This window comes from Equus caballus, chromosome X, assembly GCF_041296265.1.
Source record: "Equus caballus isolate H_3958 breed thoroughbred chromosome X, TB-T2T, whole genome shotgun sequence".
Taxonomy (NCBI): Eukaryota; Metazoa; Chordata; class Mammalia; order Perissodactyla; family Equidae; genus Equus; species Equus caballus.
Window position 1 is genome coordinate 128,178,528 of NC_091715.1, and position 21,465 is coordinate 128,199,992.

Here is a 21,465-nt window from a genome sequence, read left to right on the forward strand (position 1 = left end):
GTATAGGTCTGCATCCAGGATCCAACTCTGTGAACCCCGGGCCACTGAAGCAGAGCATGCGAACTTAATCACTCGGCCATGGGGCCAGCCCTTGATAAGTATTTCTCATAAACATGGTGTGTGTGTGTGTGTGTGTGTGTGTGTGTGTGTGCATGTGTACACATGTGCATGTGTGTGAACAGCACTGTATTTAGTTTAATGCTACCAGGCCCTCATTATTGGTGGAGGGGTGGAGGGATGGAGGTACTTATAAGCATCTCCAAAATGGACTATTAGTTAAAATTAGGGATAAAAGACTTCTTGCCTTGAACATTTACATATACTTTACACAGTTTAAAGAAAAATCTGGTTTGCTGTTTTCAGGTTATAGGAAGAAAAATTTAAATGTTACTTTGAGTCTCCATTTATGGGTGAAAAATCTCATTATGGCTCTAGTTTTCAGATATTTGACAAGCAATTTTCATAACAAATGGTTTTAGGCATTTTTGACTTTCCCAGAGGTTGAAAGAAAGGTGAAAATGCTCATTTCTGTTTTCTTTTTCTTTTTTTAAGATTGGTCCTGAGCTAACATCTGTTCTCAATCCTTTTTTTTTCTTTTTCTTCTCCCCAAAGCCCCCGAGTACATAGTTGTATATTCTACTTGTAGGTCCTTCTGGCTCTGCTATGTGGGATACTGCCTCAGCATGGCCTGATGAGCAGTGCTAGGTCTGCGCCCAGGATCTGCACTGGTGAAACCCTGGGCCGCTGAAGCGGAGCGCATGAACTTAACCACTCAGCCACGGGGCTGGCCCCTGAAAATGTTCATTTTTTTTTGATGGCAATAAATCATTTCATATTATTATCACAAATATGATTAACAATATTTGGTAGATTTTTATAAATCACATCACCTTAAAAACGGAATAAATATTACCACAATAAAGGAGGAAAATACTCTTTTAGAGTGGCATTTCAAAAGGTAAATAAATTAGCTGATTCAAAATTAGCCAATGCCTTTCTTAAGGCATTTTTATCTTCCCATCTTTTGAATGGTTCCTGCACTTGTGAATGCCTAGGCCCTTTTTCAGTACCAGTCAGTCAGTCAACTGGACTGAACACCTACAGAGTACCTCCACCAAGTCCTGTGGACAAGAAAGGCCAAAGAAATAAACAAACACACACATAGGAGAGGGTCTCCCATGCCCAAGAAGCACACAATCAAGTGGAGAAGATCAAATGTGCTACTGAAATGGTTGAAGTACCTTTACCCAGTAATGACATGTCCAAGCCAACAAGTGCAGATTACTCCTGAATTTCGAAAAATTATGCCTAATTATCCTGAGACACTTACCTAGGCAAAATATGATTCTTGCCCGTACTGTTGCTTTGTGTCTCTGTTCTTGCTGTTTCCTTTGCCTAGAATGCCCTTTACCTTCATCTTCACCTGATGAAATTCCATCTCTCATTTAAGGTCTAGTTCAAAGGCTCCCAATTCCATGATGCCTAGGCTTACTCCATCTTGACTTCTCTGTTGCACTGGAAAATATACTCAGCTTTCCTCCCTAGAATTCCATGAGTCATACTTCTCCTTCCATCTCTTGATCATTTCTCTTCTGTCCCCTTTGATGTCTCTTCATCTTTTCCTAACTGTCTCTTAAGGATCGAATGTTAGGGAATTCTGATTCTGTGGTCCTAATTGCCTGTTTTCATGTGGTCTCTCCAAGGCTTTAGCTACCAGTAACTACCCCTTACACCCCTTACTTAGGCTCCAGCTCATATAAGCTCTATTTCTTGAGCTAATTCCTAGACATAGCTACTCGGATGTCACTATCATCTCAAACTCAACATGTCCAACCTGGACTCATCTTCACCCCTATCCTTTATCCTCACTCCAATTTCTTTACTTAAATCCAGAGCTTACTATGTCTTCTAAGCTTCTAGAGCTCTAAATAGTGACATCTTCTTTGATTCAATCTCTTCTTTTTCATATATATCCAGTCAGACAGATCAGAACTTAGCTCAAGTCTTATGCCCTCCAAGAAGGCTGTCCTCTCTGCTCCAAGGCCTGGAGTTTTCCACGCTCTAAATTTGCCTGCCCTACTCAATTTCTCTCTTACTTAGGAATGGGGCTTATATAGATATTTAACTGTTTTTCAGGCTCAAATGAATGAAGTCTTGTTCTTCTTCACTTAAAATCCTTCTCGTTTTCATCTCTCCCTACACTTCAGCTGCTTCCCCCGTGTGCTCTCCTCATCTCCTCCCGCCTAGGTTCGAGCAATAACCCCTGAGTGTCCTCCCTCCAACACCTTCTTCTCTACCGTGTCCCAGTGCTGATTCTCATGAAGAATGCTCTACTTCCTCTTCTCTGCCTAGCCAAATCCTCCTCATCTTCTAAGAGTGGGGTCATTGCCCACCTCTACTGGGAAGTCTTCCTGGATCTTCCAACCCTCCCTCGGTGGGGGTAGGGGGGTGGGGAGAGTTGCGTATAGATGGGAAAGTGGACTTTGGAGTTAGACAAACCTGGGTTTGAATCCCAGGGAGGTTACTTACTAACTCTATGGCCTCCATTTCTCTGAGCCTCAGTTTCCTCATCTATAAAACAGAGAAAATTATTTTTATCTTGCAGAGCTGTCGTGAGGATTAAATGAGATCACGTATGTAATGTGTCTGGCACATGGTAATGATTATTATTACCATGTAGGTCTTGAGTCTTCTCCAAGGCTGGGGCATTACACAACCCCAGGGGGTGTCTCCATGAATATTGCCCCTTGCAGTTGTGAAGTGCACAACTTGAACATGGTAGCCCAGGTCTAATGTGTCTAGTACTGATAGTTTGCTAAGTTATTATTATTCTTTGTTTTTGGTGAGGAAGATTGGCCCTGAGCTAACATCTGTTGCCAATCTTCCTCTTTTTTTCCTTCCTTTCCTCTCCAAAGCCCTGGTACACAGCTGTATATTCTGGTTGTAGGTCATTCTAGCTCTTCTATGTGGGACGCCGCTGCAGCATGGCTTGATGTGCTGTGCGTAGGTCTGCACCCAGGAGCTGAGCTGGTGAACCCTGGGCCGCTGAAGCAGAGCATGCCAACTTAACCACTCAGCCATGGGCCGGACCCTGATAAGTTATTTATATGTGGTTTAGTATTTAATAATCTGTAAGCTTCTGAAGAGAGGATGGGGAGGGAAGTGCTAGTTCTTGTGTGCGTAGTCTTGTATACTGCTACTCCTTGAACACCTTTTCTTACCGCCATCAACCTCCCCCACTCCATTGTATTGGACTAAACTACTTGCAGTTTCTCTGATGGCTACAGCCCGGATCCTCATGTCTTTGCACGGGCCCATTCTCTGGCTGGAATAGCCTCTAGCTCCCTAGGCTTCTTGACTTATCTCTTCCTGATTAGACTGTGTTAGTCTTGTTCACCATTGCATGCTCAGCATCTAACATAATGCCTGGATCATAGGACAAGCTCAATAAACATTTGTTGAATGAATATGGTATTTTCAGGGTTTATTACCTGGCTTTCCTCAAGAAGGGGCAATACGTTTTTAAATGAACAGCTGTGTTTCTTCAACTGTCATGGCTGCAATGGACTGAATGTTTGTGTGTCAGCAAAATTCATATGTTGAAATCCTAACCTCCACTGTGATAGTATTAGGAGGTGGGGCCCTTGGGAGGTGATTAGGTCATGAGGGTGGGGTCCTCAGGAATGAGATTAGTGCCCTTATAAAAGGGACCCCAGAGAGCTACCTTGCTCTCTTTCCATCATGTGAGGACACAACCAGAGGACAGCATTCTGCAACCTGGAAGAGAGCCATCACCAGATCCTGACCACACTGGCACCCTGGTCTTGAATTTCTAGCCCCCAGAATGATGAGAAGTAAATGTCTGTTGTTGATAAGCCACTCACTTTGTGATAGTAGCCCAAATGGACTAAGACAGTGACTGAATTTCTAATGTCTACTCATCTACTGAAACGCTATGTGTGTGTTATCATGGACATTGTGCTAACATTTTCTGCCTCTTAGTAGGTGTTTGGCTTTGGGCAAGGTTCTTAATCATTCTGTGCCTCAGTTTCCTTATTAGTAAAATGGATATAATAAGAGTACTTCTCTCAGGGTTGTAGTGAGGATTAAATGAGATGCTTCTACTATCTGGAATGTTCTCTCTCGGATCATCCCAGGGCTGACTCCCTCACATTCAAGACTCAGTTCAAATGACAAGTCCTCAGAGGCTTTCCCTGACTGTTCTAATCCCTTCTCTAATTTCTCTCATATCATCACCTTGTTTGAAATTCTTCATGGCGAGCCAGCCCTGATGGCCTGGCAGTTAAAGTTCAGTGCACTCTGCTTTGGTTGCCCAGGTTCGGATCCCAGGTGTGGAACCACACCACTTGTCTGTCAGTAGCCATGCTGTGATGGTGGCTCACACAGAAGAACTAGAAGGACTTACAACTATACATAACGATGTACCGGGGCTTTGCGGGGAGAAAAGGAATAAAAAGGAGGAAGATCAGCAACAGATGTTAGCTTAGGGTGAATCTTCCCATTCCAAAAAAACACAAGACATGGATGGTTTTTGCTTTTGTTTTTTTGAGGAAGATTGGCCCTGAGCTAACATCTGCTGCCAATCCTCATCTTTTTGCTGAGGAAGCCTGGCCCTGAGCTAACATCCGTGCCCATCTTCCTCTACTTTATACATGGGATGCCTACCACAGTATGGCTTGCCAAGTGGTGCCACGTCTGCACCCGAGATCTGAACCAGCGAACCCCAGGCTGCCGAAGTGGAACATGTGAACTTAACCGCTGCACCACCGGGCCAGCCCCCAAGGCATCGATGTTATTTTTTAAAAAAAATTCATGGCATTTGTCACTATCTGAATTTCTCTTTGTTTACTAGCTGTGTGACCTCAATTTCCCTGAGCCTCAGGTTCCATTCACTTCCATATTCTCAGTGCCTAGAATGGTGCCTGGAATGTAGTAGCACTCAATGAATATTTGTTGACTAAATTTGCTTCTTTTTCCCCTTTCAAGTCTTTGAGAGAGCTAATGGATAGCCAAACTTGGGGGAAATTTCCTGATCACAAAAGTCAGGGAACAAAACCCCTTTCGAAGTACTGGCAGTCTGTCACTAAGGTATAAGATCCAGTCCTTGGCCTCAGGACGGTGGGATGTGACTTGAGTGATTCTAAGAACCACTGGTGGTTTAAAAATCACTAGTGCATCCTATGCCTTCCACGGATGAAAAGTGATACAGCTATAGATCGAACTAAGGAGGTATGTAGCTCAGTGCTGTTGAATGATGCAGAGTGTAAGTGAAATGGGGATACAGAGGGAGGGATTCCATTGGGGGACCTTAAAGGAGAGAAAAGTCACCCTAGAGACCAGGCACCAATGTTTGTAAAGCACTTAGGAAATGCGTGGCCCATAGTAAAAACTGTATATGTGTTTATTAAATAAAAATGCCCAATTGATATTTTTATGCCATCAGAATTTTATTTTCTCTTTTAAAAAAGAAGTAAAAATATAAAAGAACTTTATTCATGAAATGACCACAGGCTGCCCTTTCTCAAAAACACTCAAAAGAGGGCCACAAGAGCACTTATGTGTCTGATATTAGTAAATATTATACACTAATTTTAGAAAGAACATCTACAGGAGACCCCGAATCTGGGGATCACACGAACTCAATCAGGTCATCCGAGTGAAGAGATGAATTCTGAGAAATATCTTCCAAGGGAGAAAACTGCTCAGGACGGCCCTCCTGAGCCTCTTCTTGGTGACGTGGGGCCTGGACACGCTCTTCTTCGTTGAAGACACAAGGTGGACAATCACAGTTGGGCCTTTGGCTGGACTGCGACAATGTGAACACCTCATAGCATGTCTTGCCATTCTGGACCGTGGTCCCTCCCTCGCTGGCTAGTTTCACAGAGCAGGGCGTAGTGAGCCACGGGGACTTTTGGGGGGCAGTGCATGACACTGGGATCATGTACTTCGATGAGGTACCCTTCGAAGCATAGTGCAGCTCAGTGCTGTACATAACCACGTCCTGAGAGACAGCCTTGGCCCTGATGCCACATTCAGTAACGCGGTAGGTGAACTGGTAGGCGTGTGGCCGAACATGGTTGGCAGGGCAACCATGGCCCAAGTGTAACTCATGAAAATGCACATATACGTCATTGTTCAACAAGAAGGGATGTACCGTGACCATGAACCAGTCTATGGAGCACAGCACAGTCATTGGACTTTGTCCGGAACAGGCCGCCAACAGAGAGGTGAGGATGAGCATCCCTGCTAGCCACTGGAAAACTTTCATCCTTGTAGCTGCTCGGCTAACTGCATTCAGGAAACAGGCCGTTGTCTGGTGAAGGTTTCTAGAGCACACAAAAACACAAAAGGCAAATCATCTTATTGCCTATTGAAAGTTCAAACATGATCATTTTTTTTAAAAAAAAGGCTGTTCCTGGGGCTGGCCCCGTGGCCGAGTGGTTAAGTTTGTGCACTCCGCTGCAGGCGGCCCAGTGTTTCGTTAGTTCGAATCCTGGGCGCGGACATGGCACTGCTCGTCAGACCACGCTGAGGCGGCGTCCCACATGCCACAACTAGAAGAACCCACAACGAAGAATACACAACTATGTACCGGGGGGCTTTGGGGAGAAAAAGGAAAAAATAAAATCTTTAAAAAAAAAAAAAAAAGGCTGTTCCTAAAATATTCATAAAAGGTTAAGAGAGTAGAACTTAAATGATCTCGCCCCCGCCCCGCCCCCTGCAAGAGGTTAGCATATGAGGTGACGGATGTGTTAATTAACTCAATGGGAGGAATCCTTTCACGATGTGTACGCATGTCAAATCATCACGCTGTATGCTTCAAATACCTTACAGTTTTGTCAATTATACCTCAATAAAACTGCAAAAAAGAAAAGGAAAGCATTCCTGCGAGAACTGAATTTTAATTCCATTGTTGGAACTCACGTGTTTATAGATGCCTACAATGGTTTCTTTCAGTGACTTTACCATGCTGTTTTGGTATGAAACACACATCCCTCAGATATAGCATGAGAGTCCACACTGATCAGGAGAGGCATCCCTTTGTGTGGAACCCCAATAAAAAAAGAAAACAGTTTTTGTGCCAAACATTAAATAAGGCGACAGGAGATACAGTTTAATTCAAGCTGGCAGCACTGCCCTCCTTAAGGGCCCGGGTGTCCTCCCGTATACTGTACTAACAAACCCCTTCCTATTGCCTTTTTTTTGGTTAGCAGCAAATTTAATTAAATAAAACCTAAGAAAAGATTGTGGTTTATTCCTGACAACCAAATATTGAAATTTTGCCAAGCGGCTCACTTTTATTAATTTTTTTCTTTTTTTGAGGAAGATTAGCCCTGAGCTAACTGCTGCCGATCCTCCTCTTTTTGCTAAGGAAGACTGGCCCTGAGCTAACACCCGTGCCCATCTTCCTCTACTTTCGATGTGGGACGCCTACCACAGCATGGCTTGCCATGTGGTGCCATGTCCACACCCAGGATCCGAACCAGCGAACCCTGGACCACCGAAGCGGAACATGTGCACTTAACTGCTGCTCCACCGGGCCGGCCCCACCAAGTGGCTCACTTAAACTGATCGCATGAATACTTCATAAACTGCAGCAGTAGCATCTTAAGTCACCATGACTAATAGATTCCCTGATACATCAGTCGGACACCTCGTAAAATAGTGAAATTGCAGAAACAAAAACATAGTGATTTTTAATTTTACATTTTTCAGTCCATATTACACATGAATACTACTCAAAAGTCCCATATTAAAGACAAGGAGTCCTGGGTTTCCACTTTCCATGTTGATTGAGAAGGTATTTCCTAAAATATTCTTTGTGGCCATGGTTTGTACCTCCTTGAGTCATAGCCTTTGCTTTGCGTTCTTCTTTTATTTTCACTAGCTTGTTCTTTTCTTTTTCAGTGGAAAGCTCCGTGGCCACTTCCGAGTCCTATTGCCTTTTACCGCCAAAGAATGGCAGGCAGAGTAGCAGGGAGAAAAAAAGAGCAATGCTAAGAACTAGTGTCTAAAACACAATATCAGAAGGAGGCGACAAATGACGAAAGAAGCAAGCAAGAGGAGTATCATCAGATATTGTCCAAGTCAGCTTTCATTTTAAAAGTGAAAATGACATAAATCAAATAGCAAAGTGCCTAAAATTTCATAGGAAATGTATATGTCTAAGTGTAGGGTTTTATTTTTGCTCCCTGCTGAGGGAAGTGACCCCTGCATAAATGAGTTCATTCTTTGGCTAATATTTTATTGAGCGACTACTACATGAGCAGCATTGTGCTAAAAAGCATCCCAAGACATTTCTTTCCTCCCCTTTTCTCCAGTTGCAAAAATGCAGCTCTTTCTCTTCCCTTGATATTGATGAATCTGCCGCATCCTTTAATGGAAACCACGGCACAGGAGCCCACCGGAAAAGTGCACTGGCCTGGATGAAATGCTTTGTTTCTAAGCCAGGCCCGTGATCTGACTGGTACGGATTGGGCCTCGCTCTCTCTCACTCTCCCGTTAGGGACTCCTCACTCTCTCGGGGGTGTTGGGATGTAACGAGAAGCCTGAGGGGCCTGCTTTCTTCCTTCTTTTCCTCTCTGTTCCTTCTGAAAACTCTCCTAGGACTGCTCTTTCGTTTTTCACAAAGCGAAAATGGAAGCAGCAGCAACAAACAAAAAAGCCAACCTTCTTACCCTTCCGAAAAACGAAACAAAATAAAATGACAACAACAACAACAACAACAAACCAAGTAAACTCTGATGCCGGCTGCTCGTGGATAATGACTCAACAGTCAAATAAACAAACCACTTGCTCCGGAACGATGCATGATATTTGCTGAGTTTCCTTTTGGAAGCTGAGATAATTACTCTTTGCTACTGCACCACTGTCTCACTGTCTTGGCTAAGGAAGACCACCTTAGCATCCTGAGCACGCCTTAGGAGTGGCTTTCTCTCCCTCTCTCTCTTTCTTTCCTTAACATCGTCTCACAGCCGGGACCTATTTGCTCTGAACAAAACCCTCCCCTTTAAGCAGTTCCTGGAACAGGCCTAGGAAACAATCCTTCAATTCCATTTTTGTTGTTCAAACCCCAAAACTGAGACCCAAGTTTAAGGCTGTGTTCTTGTCCACAGAGTTAAGCCATCCATTTCCTCTCCCTTCCTCCAGCTTCTTTCCTAGCCTCCTCCTCACTCTCATGAATAATCCAAATGAAGTCATAAAAAGTCGATTCCCCGAGAAACAAGACAGTTGTCCGGAACCGACCATTTTAGACTACCTCACCTCCCCCCACATCCACTCTTTGAATTACATTGCACTGAATCAGTCTTAAAGGAGGGAACTCAGTAACATTACTGAGTTTGCGTGTTTATTTAGTACAAATCTCCCAACTCAGACAGGACAGAATCTGTTTCCTCTGATTTTCTCATAGCCAGGAACAGATTGCCACATGGTGGGAGCAATAAATGGAGATGCCCATGTGTGTGACAACATAGCTTTGAGGTCAGGTAGAGCTGAGAAGTGAAGTCAGTGAGACCCAGGTTTAAGATGGTGCATCTCTAAGGGGAGGGGGAGGAGCCGGGATATTAGGAGGCGAGCAGAAGGTATTTGCTGATGAACTTGCTAACACCTAGCTCAATGCCACACTTGGGCAGCTGCTCCCTTTTGCTGAGTACAGGTCATCAGAACTGGGCAGCCTCCCTCCCCTGCGGCCTGCCATTCTCAGGGAAGGGTGGAATGCACATGTGTATGTGCGTGTGCGGGATGGTCATAAGTCATTCACAACACAGTGCCAATTCATCAAATCAGCTGGCTTTTCTAACATCTAGCTGAGATGTGCTGGCTGAATGGGCTCTTGGGCAGAGGAGTGGGGGGGGCTCTGATTACTGCGGGCAGAGGAAAAAGAGGGCCAAGAGGCTGAGATGGGAAGGGGGTGCCAGAAGAGACGGCTGTGTGGGGGTGCCAAACTGAAGGTATTTTTAGTCCTAGTTGGGGCTGTGCACAGCATCCCGGGCGCTGTGGACGGAATCCTATTTAAAGTCTCCGGAAGTCTGCAGAGCTGAGGGGAGTCGAGGACTGGGGAAAAAAAATGCAGAGAAGGGAGCGCTCACCTTGGGACTACTGTCCAGCTTCTTAGAGGCCGCTGGGCTGTTAGAAAGCAGGTCTCAGGGTTTGCATTACCACAGCCCCATTTTGACTTGATTGCAAATGATCCCTGTGACATTCCAGAAGCAATGAGCTTAGATGCATTTGTACAGCTGAGCAGGGCTCAGCTATCGGTACATACTGTCCTGAACTAAGCTATAGAGAGGCCAGCAAAACCAGAGCTGCTAATGACACCTGGCTGCAAAACGTTCGCTTTCTTTGCAGCTACGGAGTACAGTAGCTTTCTGTTTTTCCTAAATGTGGTTTATGCATATACATTTTCCATTAGTTTCTTTAAAAGAGTTTTCCTCCTACTTTTCAAGAACTCCCTAATAAGCCTAATTCTTAATAAATCCTTTATGTTTTTTTAAAAAAATCATGAAACGTTTCATTCTGGGAATGTGAACTCTATTTCTTAATGTCTTACAAGAAAGAGATTAGAGATCGGTCTAAACACAGAGCATTTTTTAGTCTCAGGAAGAAAAGGCTCTTGTTAAAAGAGACAAAAGCTGAAGTCCAAATTAGTTTTGCGACGCTGGTGAGTGAATTGAGAAGTGTAACACAAATCTCCTTGAAAGCAGACAGGATTTTTGCCTCCCCATCTCCTCTGATGTCGTTAGAGACACATCTGAACTCTTTGCATGGGGAATGGGGAGGGGAATTAGCTAAACATTTCCACATCTGGTTTTGGAACGCTTTGGAAAAAGAACTCACTCCATAGGCTCCTGGAAGCTTTTTGGGTCGACAGTTATTTATTTTTAAAATTCAGTATACTCATGACAGCATAGTTATCATTTGTATATTGTTTTCCCAGAATCTTGTTGTCAAAACAAAAGGAAACAGAGGGGAAAAGGAAACCAAAGCAGTGTGCAATTATCCAGGGAAATATAACTGTCAGGGCTTTGATTTGCAGCAAAGTTTGTCCACTCTCTCGCAGCTGATTTGAAGAAAAAGGAATCTGAGTTGGAATAAAGATTCTTTTACAAAACAAGAATGGGAAAAAGAATCCTAACACTTTGTGAACTCTTTCGTTTAGAAATTCAGATGGTCACATTCTGACTTTGCCCTGCCAACTATCTCAAGGTTTGGGAGACTTTTTAAATTGAGGTTCTTTTTAAAGCCCAGTTTTAAAGAATTAGTGGGTTTACTGCTCTCAAAGAAAGGAGGCTTGTGATTATACTAGTGACGTCGAAGGTACATGAAAGTGAGTTAGAAAATTAAATAACTGCTTTGGTAGAATTTACGTTAATTCTAAAGAATCTGGGTCCGGTTCAGTTTTCCAACCTCGTGAAGCACAGTGTTTAAGGAACCGCACATTATTCATCATTTTGCATGGGAGAAGAATTATGAACTGCTAATGCTTAACAATGTCCATTTTCTCAACAGAGGAAAACACCTTGACTCAACCCTAGAAAAGACTTCATTAAAATTAAACTGAAAAAGTAGTCATTAAAAAATGTTTTTCTGATTCTAAAAGTAACTGTAGAAAAATTGGGAGATATAGAAAAGAAAAAAGAAGAAAACATTCTTTGACCTCAAAATAACCATTGTTAAATTTTTGGTTTATACACTTTCAGGTTTTTTTGGGAAACAGTCTATATACATATAGAGGATCCAAAGTCACTTCTGGAAAAAAAGGGCAAGGCTTTTTGAAAGCTGTTTTTAATTTTTGACATTGAATTTGAAAGCAATCAAAGCATTATTCTTTGGGGGCCATCTGGTTTTGTTCTTATAATCTGTTAAGCTATCAAGCATAGTTTAAATGTCATGGTTCATCTCATGCACAAATAAAGGTTGCGAAATAGATAAGAGTACAAGCTCCTTGTAAGAGAGAGAAGCGTTCGTTGGGCCACAAATTTGGTTACTAAAAGGTGAGTAGTCTGATGTGAAATCAAACTATAATAAGGCTACACAACAAGGGTAAACCATACCCTGACTGAACACAAATATTTCCAAATAAATACAGAGAGTCGTACTTGAGTGGAAATTGCAAATATCAGGTCATGGGAACTCCCTCCCTTTCTTTCAGAGATGCTGAGTTAGTTTAATTTTAAACTTAAACGAAGGGATGTATTTCATAATTTCCATAAAATGTAAGGAAAAGCCCAAATGCATGCCCCTAATTCAGTTTGTTCTAATTTATTAATTTATTTGAGTTTGATTTTTCAGAAAACTACACCCTTGGCCACAAAGCCCCAGAGTCCCTTCTCATTTTAAAAGACAAGGTAAGTTCGTGTCTGTGCAGGGCTCCCAACTCCACAGCAGCTTGGCTGCATTTTTAAACCATTAGTAGTCTCTGGGGGTCTGCCCGGACCAGATAAAGGCCCGTTCGCCTGCGACGATTTCCCGGTGTTACCATCAGAAGGCAGAGGATTGAATCAGATGCTGCTTCAAGAGCTTCACCACCTTTTTGATACACCTGTGTCAATAAATGAGGGCTCTAGATGGCTTCCAAAAGTGGTCAGGCACATTCCTCTCCCCCTTTCAAAATCGGGATTTTTGGGTACAGGTTTTCTTAAAGTGAGGTGCACGAATACGGCCCCAGCTGAAGGCTGGGTGAAGTCCAAATCAAGCCACAGTTGACTTTACAGGCTGTTTGGCTAATTTTTAACTGACTTGACCAATATGCGTCTTTCTAAAACCCAAAGCTACCTTGTGTATGCCCCACCCAGAATGTGGCCACTTGGTGCATGTGTGTACATGTTGACTGAGGCCATTCACCATCCTTCAGCTCCTGAGAGGAAGAAAAGGCTTAGAAAAGGTTCTTTTGATAGGAAGGCTGTTGGTCATTATTAGGGAGCCTATAATTTGGGAGGCTGGCATGCATATTGGAGTAGGCAAAGATGCATTGCTTTGTGGCCAGGACATTGTGGGAAGAACAAATCTCTCTGTCTCTCTCTCTCTCTCTCACACACACACACATACACACACACACACAGAAAAAGAGAGAGAGAGAGAGAGAGAGATGGCCAGATGGCCAGACGGACACACACACATACGCTAAGGAGAAATGAAAGTCCAAATCTGTTTCCTGCTGTGGCCCTAATCCCTACTATTTTCCCCCATTCCTTAATCCTGGGACTGTAAATTCCTTAAGGAACTAGTCTACTTGGTCTACTATAGTATCTGGTACAGTAAGTACTCAGTAAATATTTACTGAATGAAAGAATGAATCAATAAATGACTACCAGAAATTGCTACCTGCCCCTGTGCCTCCTTGTCAAGCCCCTAAAGGCCTGAATCTGGTTACTGGCCAACATTTTCTCTGGCTTCTTCCCCAAACTCCCAGTTGAAAGCCTGAGACAGCAGTAAAGTCATTCTTGGTAGAGAGTGAAGGGCCCCTGTCAAGGGTCCCAGCCTATCCACTTGCTCACCAGTCTGCCTACTGGCCTCACTAATGCCCAGGACTCGACATCTGCCCAGCTCAGTGGTACTCACTGCCCTCCCAATTAGCTCTTAGCTAGCCACTCCAAATGGAGCCCGCACTCCTGATACTAGCCCCCAACTCCTGGTCATTATCCTCCTTCCTTCTGTCGAGCAACCAAACATAACCAGTGTCAGCATGCCTGGATTCGGCCATAGATTCATAGGCTATTCCCACTCCAATGGTCTCAGGCAAGTGAACTAAGTCAACTTCTAGAGGGAAGACAAGGTGTAACTCTCCTGTGGTCTGGCTTTACATGGGAGGAAAGAAGAAATTCTCAAGCCCTACCCAGACCAAGTCCAGGTAACTGAGAGACACAGCGTCATCAGCACCGGAAGTCTCAGGTCCACGAGGTACTGAAAAGTGATGGGGTGCCTAGAATGGGCTTGCTGGAGTCACTGGGTTGACTGAGGCAAATGGACACAGCCCTCTGAAGTTGCCCGTGGATGGATTCCCTTAGAAGAGGGAACCAATCCACAGGCTGGATATCTCTTCCCCCTCAGAGCACATTCACATGTCCACTACCAGTTCTGAGTACAGTGGTAGAAATCAGAAAACACCAGAGGTTCCTGGGAAATTGGAGGCAAGATGGGGTAAGTCTCCCCTACCACAAGTTGACCCTTGGCTCACTCTGGGCTGGGCTCTCTGCTCTGCCAATTCAGACTAAGAGAGAGATCCAGGCCAACTTCAGGTTTTGTTTCAGCATCCCCTGGCCTGAGTTCTCCCCAGAATGCTTTGCAGTTGACCCCATCTCCACATGTGCTATAATATTTTACTGGTAAATATCACTCTCCATTTCTCTCACCTTTACCTTTTATATAACAAAGATTTGGCTTTGGGTGCGACATCAAAATATCAAAATACTTGGGGCAAAGCGTCGACTTGGTACCTTCTTCATGCAATTAGTATTTGGTCAAAATATATGCCTAATAGGTTGAAATTGTGTTCATCATTTGCATATTATAATATAAAAATATTTAAAATAAATATATGAATAATATTAAAAATAAATATAAAAGGCTAACCTATTATACTATATCTGATAATATATACATATGTGACATATAAGACTATTAAAATATATATTAACAATAAAAAGAGGAGGTCCCCTCCCTCCTGGCAATCTATCTTCCTCTTAACAAAGAATAAAGGACTCTTTTCTGAAATTTTTCAAACTTTGAAGTTACGTCATTTGTCTGCAAATATATATGTAAATATATATATTTATAAATATATTTCCAGGTTGAATAGCATCCCCCCAAATTCATATGTCGAAGTCTTAACCCCCCAGTACCTCAGAATGTGACCTTATTTGGGAATAGGGTCTTTACAGAGGTAGTCAAGTTAAAATGAGGTCATTAGAGTGGCTTTAACACAATGTGACTGATGTTCTCAGAAAAGGGGCAAATTTGGAGCCAGAGACACACACAGAGGGAAGATGACGTGAAGACATGCAGGGAGAAGACGGCCATGGGACTGGTGTGATGCATTTGCAGCCCGAAAAATGCCAAGGGTTGTCAGCAGACACCAGAAACTAGAAGAGGCTAAGAAAAATCCTCTCCTAGAGCTGTCGGAGAGAGCACCACCCTGCTGATGCCTCGATCTTGGACTTCTCACCTCCAGAACTGGAAGAGAAGAAATCCCTGTTGCTTTAAGCCACCCAGTTTGTGGTGTTTTGTACAGCAGTCCTAGCAAACTCATAAATGTACTTTCTCCACAAATTGAACAGACATTATGTGTCTCTTTCCGGAGATAAGAGCTTGTAACTGTTAAAGTTCGGACTCTGTGTCTTGCTACAACCTTAAATTTCATTTGCAGTTAGAAAGATGATGAGACAACAAGGAATGGACACAAAAAGTTAGAAAGAAAAGAGCCTGTCAAAGGGGATGCTAGTGCTGGTACTTGACACCTACTGGAGACATGGGATTACGGAGGGAGATTTAGTGTAATACAAGGACTTGTGTAACTCTAAAAGTTGTCCAAAAATGAACAGAGATGGCTGGTACAGGACTGAGTTTCCTTGGTTCCCTGAAGGCATTCAGATAGAGGCTGGATGGCCGCTTGTCAGGATGGCTGGAGAGGGAATTCCTGTCCTATGTGGGAGGCCAGAGGACAGGGTCTTGAAGGTTCAGTCACAGAGTGCTGTGTGTGTGTGTGTGTGTGTGTATTCTCATGCACCTGTTCATAAGGTATTATCATAATTCATAATGTATTCATAATTGTGTATCGTATTGTGTTCATAATGGGCACATATATTGTGAACCCACACATGGGAGCGCACACACATACACACACACCTCATGCACGCATGTGTAGGTTTTACATACGTCTTTTTCGGACGGTCTCACAATGTCATTGATGTCCAAAGCTTCTACTCCTGATATATGGTAGACACTGTAATCCTGTCTACCTGGGACCGGGGTCCTCAGCCAGGTTTTTGCTGTGACTGGAGCTTAGTGATGTTGGTGGCAATTACAAGGGGAAGGTAGCAGGGGGGAAGGGAGGGCAAGTCATGATAGAGAGGAAAATCCTCAGAATAGGGCTTCCTGCCCGGCTCTCCAGAATGGGGGGCTGGCACGGCCTTTCGAAGCAGCATGATTTTTGAAAGCCCCGCACGGAGGGACGTCTTCACAATCCACCTGCACTGGATTGAAAAGGCCGGGGCTCTGCTCCTCGGACTACCGTCTATGGAGGCCTCAGCACAGCTATGGCAAGAGCTCAAAACAATACATATTTTCTATTTAACCTAGAAAGGAGTAGTAGCAATGACTTTCTTTTCTATGTTTACACAATGTTTTAAGCAATTGCATAATCCAAGGATTTTTCAGTTTGCCTGAACATACGTGGTTCACATATGGCAGCAAATCTCAAAAATATAACACTTTTCCTGTAATTTGGGTATGCGTTATTTGCATGGAGATCCCCCCGCCCCAAACAGAGTGCTCTCTCTCCTGTTACCGCCCTTGGTCCCTGTAGCCCTTCCATCAGGTCCCCAAGGAGGCATTGTACATTAAAGCTGTGGAAAGAGGGGCCCAGAAGGGCAGAGAGCCTTGGCCAAGATCAAGGTTGGGTAAGTTAATTTGGGCCTCAGGCCTACTCTGCCTGGTGTCTCTCCCCCTTTACAACATATACGAAATCGCAAGATATTATTATGAGTTAATCATTGTGGGGAAGGCAGGGAAAGTGCTGAAGTGGCTTGACCTATGGACCACTGCTCCAGGAGACATGGTGAATTCTGCCTCAGTGTCTGATGGCTGGGCTATTTCAGAGAGGGAGCAGGAGCGACTCGCAAACTCAGCAAAGGGAGCTAATATAGAGGGGCTCTGAGTGCAGCTTCTCACAGCTGGGAAAAGCTGGGAGACGCTCTAAGATGGCAAATGGCAGCGAGCAGCAGGGACCAAGCTTTCTAGAATAGCCCAAGATTTGAAAAAGACATGAGGAAGAATGGGGTATTCACAGGCTTTCAGGCAAGGACTGTACCACAGGCTGGACAGGGCAGACCCGCTTAGATACCAGCCAAGTACGTATTCATGCTTTCCCTGTCCCGTCTCACTTTTTAAAGTTTTCTTTTTGCCCCTAAGTTATGGAAACAAAGACAGAAACCAAGTCCACCAAAATTCCCCTGAAGAAGGAAGGAAATATGCTAAAGGGCTTTATGTGCATTGTCTCATTCAATCCTCACAGTAACCCTGTGTGGGAGGTACTATGACTAATAGCCCCATTTTACAGGAGAGGAAGTTGAGGATCAGAAAGGTTAGGAAACTCACTAAAGACACAAAACTAGTAAGTGACAAAGACAGGATTGGAAGCTTCCACCAGGTTCACAGAACTTCCAGAGTTTTCTTTCTAGTATATGCCAACGCTAAGAAAGGAAACACAGGGAAGGTGTTTAAGAATGAGGACACAAAAAAGAGGCATCAATTGTTTATGGGGATCAGAGTCTAGGGTGTTGCAGAGGTGGGGAAATTAACAGGTTTTCAAGCAGAGGAAATGGAGAAAAAACAGAGGCAATAAATGAAAGAGAAATTCAGAGGCACTCAGAGAAGATAATTCTAGATCACCGTTTATATTATATCACTCCTTATATTTTAGACTTCTTTAGAGCAAGCAGTCATTCCTGATACCAATGTAACATGTGCATACCCAGAAGAGAATGAGCCTCACGACGTGCTGTATAGCCAGGCCTTCCAAACTTATTTTGACAGGAAATGTGTATGGCTTCTGTGCAAAGCCATCAAATATGGCAGCCGCGAACTATGAAGAATGGCCTGCAAGCTCACCCAATAAATCTTTCTGAATGGAAAAAGGGTACCAATGCATTCTCAAACTCTTACATTTGCTACGGAAGTGGGACTCACACATTCCTAATTCCACCCTGAAGACAGAGATTGTGTCTCTTTCTGATTTCATCGTGTCTTTAAAAAGAATGCTGGGCTTCATTTACCGAGCCTGGATGTTTGCGAAGCTCCAGACAGGACTCGGGTGGGAGGGCGGGGGCGGACACACAGCCGAATGGTAGATTCAGTGGGTGACGTTTGATTAGTACCATGTTCTAAACAACCAGAGCTAGGCAGCCCCAGTGCCCTGACAAAATCTGGGTTTTCACAAACATTTTCGTGCTCCCTTAAAAATAAAAAAGCCTATTTAGTGAGTATAAAGAAAACTGCGGGGCTGGGGTGCTCTTCCTCCCTGGGCAAAGCCCCTAGCTCAAATGCTGGAGAAAGGAATTGAGCTTACTTCCCCAGTAATATCATCTGGCATTCTCTCAGACTCTTTATGAAGAATCCTATATTGTTCGAGCCGTGCTCTGGCTCATAATAAGAGTTGAACAACTGTGGCACCCACCTGTTAGAAATCAAGACTGGGGTATTAAAACCAGCAGTGCTGACCCATTAGAAGGGCCTGACCATTTTGCATGGAAGGCGAAGCTCTCCTAAGCCCAGGGATTAGCATGTTCACATTGAGACAATAACTGAAGCAGGTGCTCATTCTATGGGTTGTTCAGAGTAATTTTTCTGACTGCCGAGAGGTAGAAGCTGAAATAGAATAAGGGTACTGTGGACATGACCCCAGACAGGCAATTGGAAGATAAGGGAGAAAAATGAAAGACTGTCTTTATCGAGGGATATGGTCACTTGGAACGCACCCCTCACCAGTAAAGTACGTTTAAATTCTGAGTCTCTAAATAAGTAACACTTTCAAAAAGGGTCACCTTGTTGTTATTTATAAAATAAAGCAATTATCAGGGAGGAAGATTTCTCTTTTATCTCCCTCTTAGAGATTTTCCTTGTGGGCGATTGTAGATCTGGGGAGTATTTTTGAAGTAATCAAGTTTTAAGTAGCATTTATTATTTCTAAATACAAGGATTTATGGTTTTACTCTGTCTTGTTCTTAAGATTCCATGAACCTAAAAGGGTGACTGGAAATTTGGTGCTCATAACAGTCTTGTTCTGATTGCCCCTATATGGACGTGTCCTTGGGACTTCCAGGTTTGGCTAGTTTGATATTGGGGAAAATAAGTGGTCTTGGTAGGGAGGTTATGGAGGAGTCAATGACTTAACTCACTTTAATTATTATTTTTTTTTCTTTTTTGCTGGGAAAGATTTGCCCTCAGCTAACATCTGTTGCTGATCTTCCTCTTTCTTTTCCTCCACAAAGCCCCAGTACATGGTTATATATTCTAGATGTAAGTCCTTCTAGTTCTTCTGTGTGAGCCACCGCCACAGCATGGCTACTGACAGACGAATGGTGTGGTTCTGTGACCAGGAACCAAACCCGGGCCACAGAAGCAGAGTGTGCCAAACTTTAACCACCAGGCCATCAGGGCTGGCTCTTAACTCACCTTATAGGACAGAAATGGGGCAGATTTATATGGATATACTTACATGGACAGAAAAAGGGTGAGAAGAAAGTCTGGGGAAAGACTTTTCAAAATAATGAGGTCCTGGAGGGCTTAGGGCAGGTTAGCGTGGTAGCTGAGTGGCTCTGAGCTGTCAGAGAGACTGGAATAAAACCCTGGGCATGTGACTTTCTAGGCATTGCTTTCCTCACTTGTAAAATGAGGATAATGATAATAATGTTTCATAGAGTTGTTATGTTGATTAAACGAGACTGAGTGTAAAACTGTTTAGTATATTTCCCGACATATAAGTGCTCAGTAAGTGTTAGGTATTATTAAAATTATTACTGTTGAATAAAGAAACTCAAGTAAACTGCATTGAAACAGGATTCATAGCACCTTTCAGAAGCTCCTAATCCATTTTTGTGCTTATGTCTAAACCACATCTGAGTTTTTAAAATGCCTGGGCATTGGAGAGATATAGACATAAGCCTGAATTGGAGCTCTGTCACTTCCTAGCTGTGTGACCTTGGGCAAGTCACTTCCCCCTCCTGGCCTCAGTTTTCTCAGAGGAAACAGGGCCAGTTATAATAACTATCTCATAGGTCTGGAGGACTAAATGAGGTATAAGAAAATGCACGTACAGGGTCTGGCACACAGCAAGTGCCCAATAAATGGGAGCTATAGAATAGTCTTGAGCAGACAGCCTGGCTGCAGGGTTCCTCCTGTCCCCATCTCCCTCACCCCCTTGTAAGTCCCAACTAGAGTCCCATCAATCTGCCACCCTCCTTGGGGGTTGCCGGAAATTCCTGGCACAGTTGTCTTCTACGGGGACAAATTTTGGATATTCCTCCATCCACCCCTGTTACCACTGAATTATGGGGAGAGAGAGAAGGAGAGAAGACCCATTGAGAGGGAGAGGCGAGAACAAACGTCTTCTGTATACTCCTGCCCTGGCTAGCCCAGGCTTATGCCTGAAATAGGTGTTCGGTAAATACTTGAGGAATGTATGTACAAATGAATGAAAAAAGAGAGGCGGCGGGCAGGCATCCGGGAAGGGAGAGAAAGAAATGAGAGTCATGGCAAACTTTTCCTAACTATGCCCCCCCAACATCTCTCTATCTCAGGGGCCTTCCCTGCCACAGATTGCGGCCAGCCCCAATTCTCTCCTTTTTGCGCAGGTTACATGTAATACCCTTCAAGCCCCACTTCATGATACCCAGACGGAAGCTTGGGGGTGGTTCGGGGCTCCCCACTTTGGGTTCAGAGCACCTGAATCTCTCAGCTGTGTGCAGAAACAGCTTCATTCTAATGCTGGTCTCAGGAAGCTCTTCAAGGGCTATCCAGATATCATCCCATCCATCAATGTGAGATCCCCTTCTTGTCCTGAGACCAGATGACGGGTCCACTAGTCCCTTCCATTTTTCATTTCACACATGTAACCAATATAACTACCAGGTTTCGCTGTGAATGATGTGCAAATAAGTGAAGACACCTGTACACACAGGTGGATCAACGCGGGCATTGAGCAGGCATGCGAACCGTGGAAGGGAGTGAGGCTGAGGATTATGCTTTTTATGGGCAACATTTTAAAACCTTATGTGCCATAGTTTCTCAGTGCCTTTCAGAAACTCAACTTCTGTTCCAACATTTGTTTCAAATAAGGTTTCCTTCCATAAAAATACCACTTAAGGACACACATGCAGAATGTGAATTTGGCTTTTCCTGGGTGTTAAATATTTTATTTGATGTGCTGATTTTTCAAACTACATTGCTGGAAAATTAATATACACTTAATTGCCTGTGTGACAACCTCTCACCACAGGAGCAACAGTAATTTGGATCCTGAATCTCTGATTCTTTACCTCTTGCTCCCTGTGAGTTCCCAGCCTCCATTTTACACCCAATCTCTTGTTGCCCGCAAATCTGCAAATGACACATACAAACAGGCAAAACAGCTCCAAAAAAAATAATAACAACAGGGAACTGGAAAAAGAGCCTGAGGATTCCACCTTACGTGATGTGATTGAAAATTTCAACAAATATTTTAAAGAG

General features: G+C 43.7%; 1 protein-coding gene across 2 annotated transcripts in view; it reads right to left on the bottom strand.

The window, feature by feature from the left end:
- Positions 1–5,512: 5,512 nt before the first annotated feature.
- The window catches only part of PLAC1 (placenta enriched 1), a 176,577-nt gene continuing 160,624 nt past the window's right edge, over positions 5,513–21,465 (bottom strand). Inside the window, exon 2 of one of the 2 annotated variants that reach the window (XM_023633205.2) lies at positions 5,513–6,347. In XM_023633205.2, the coding sequence (XP_023488973.1) occupies positions 5,651–6,289 (639 nt within the window). In that variant the 5' untranslated portion in view covers positions 6,290–6,347 and the 3' untranslated portion in view covers positions 5,513–5,650. 2 annotated transcript variants of the gene reach the window in all.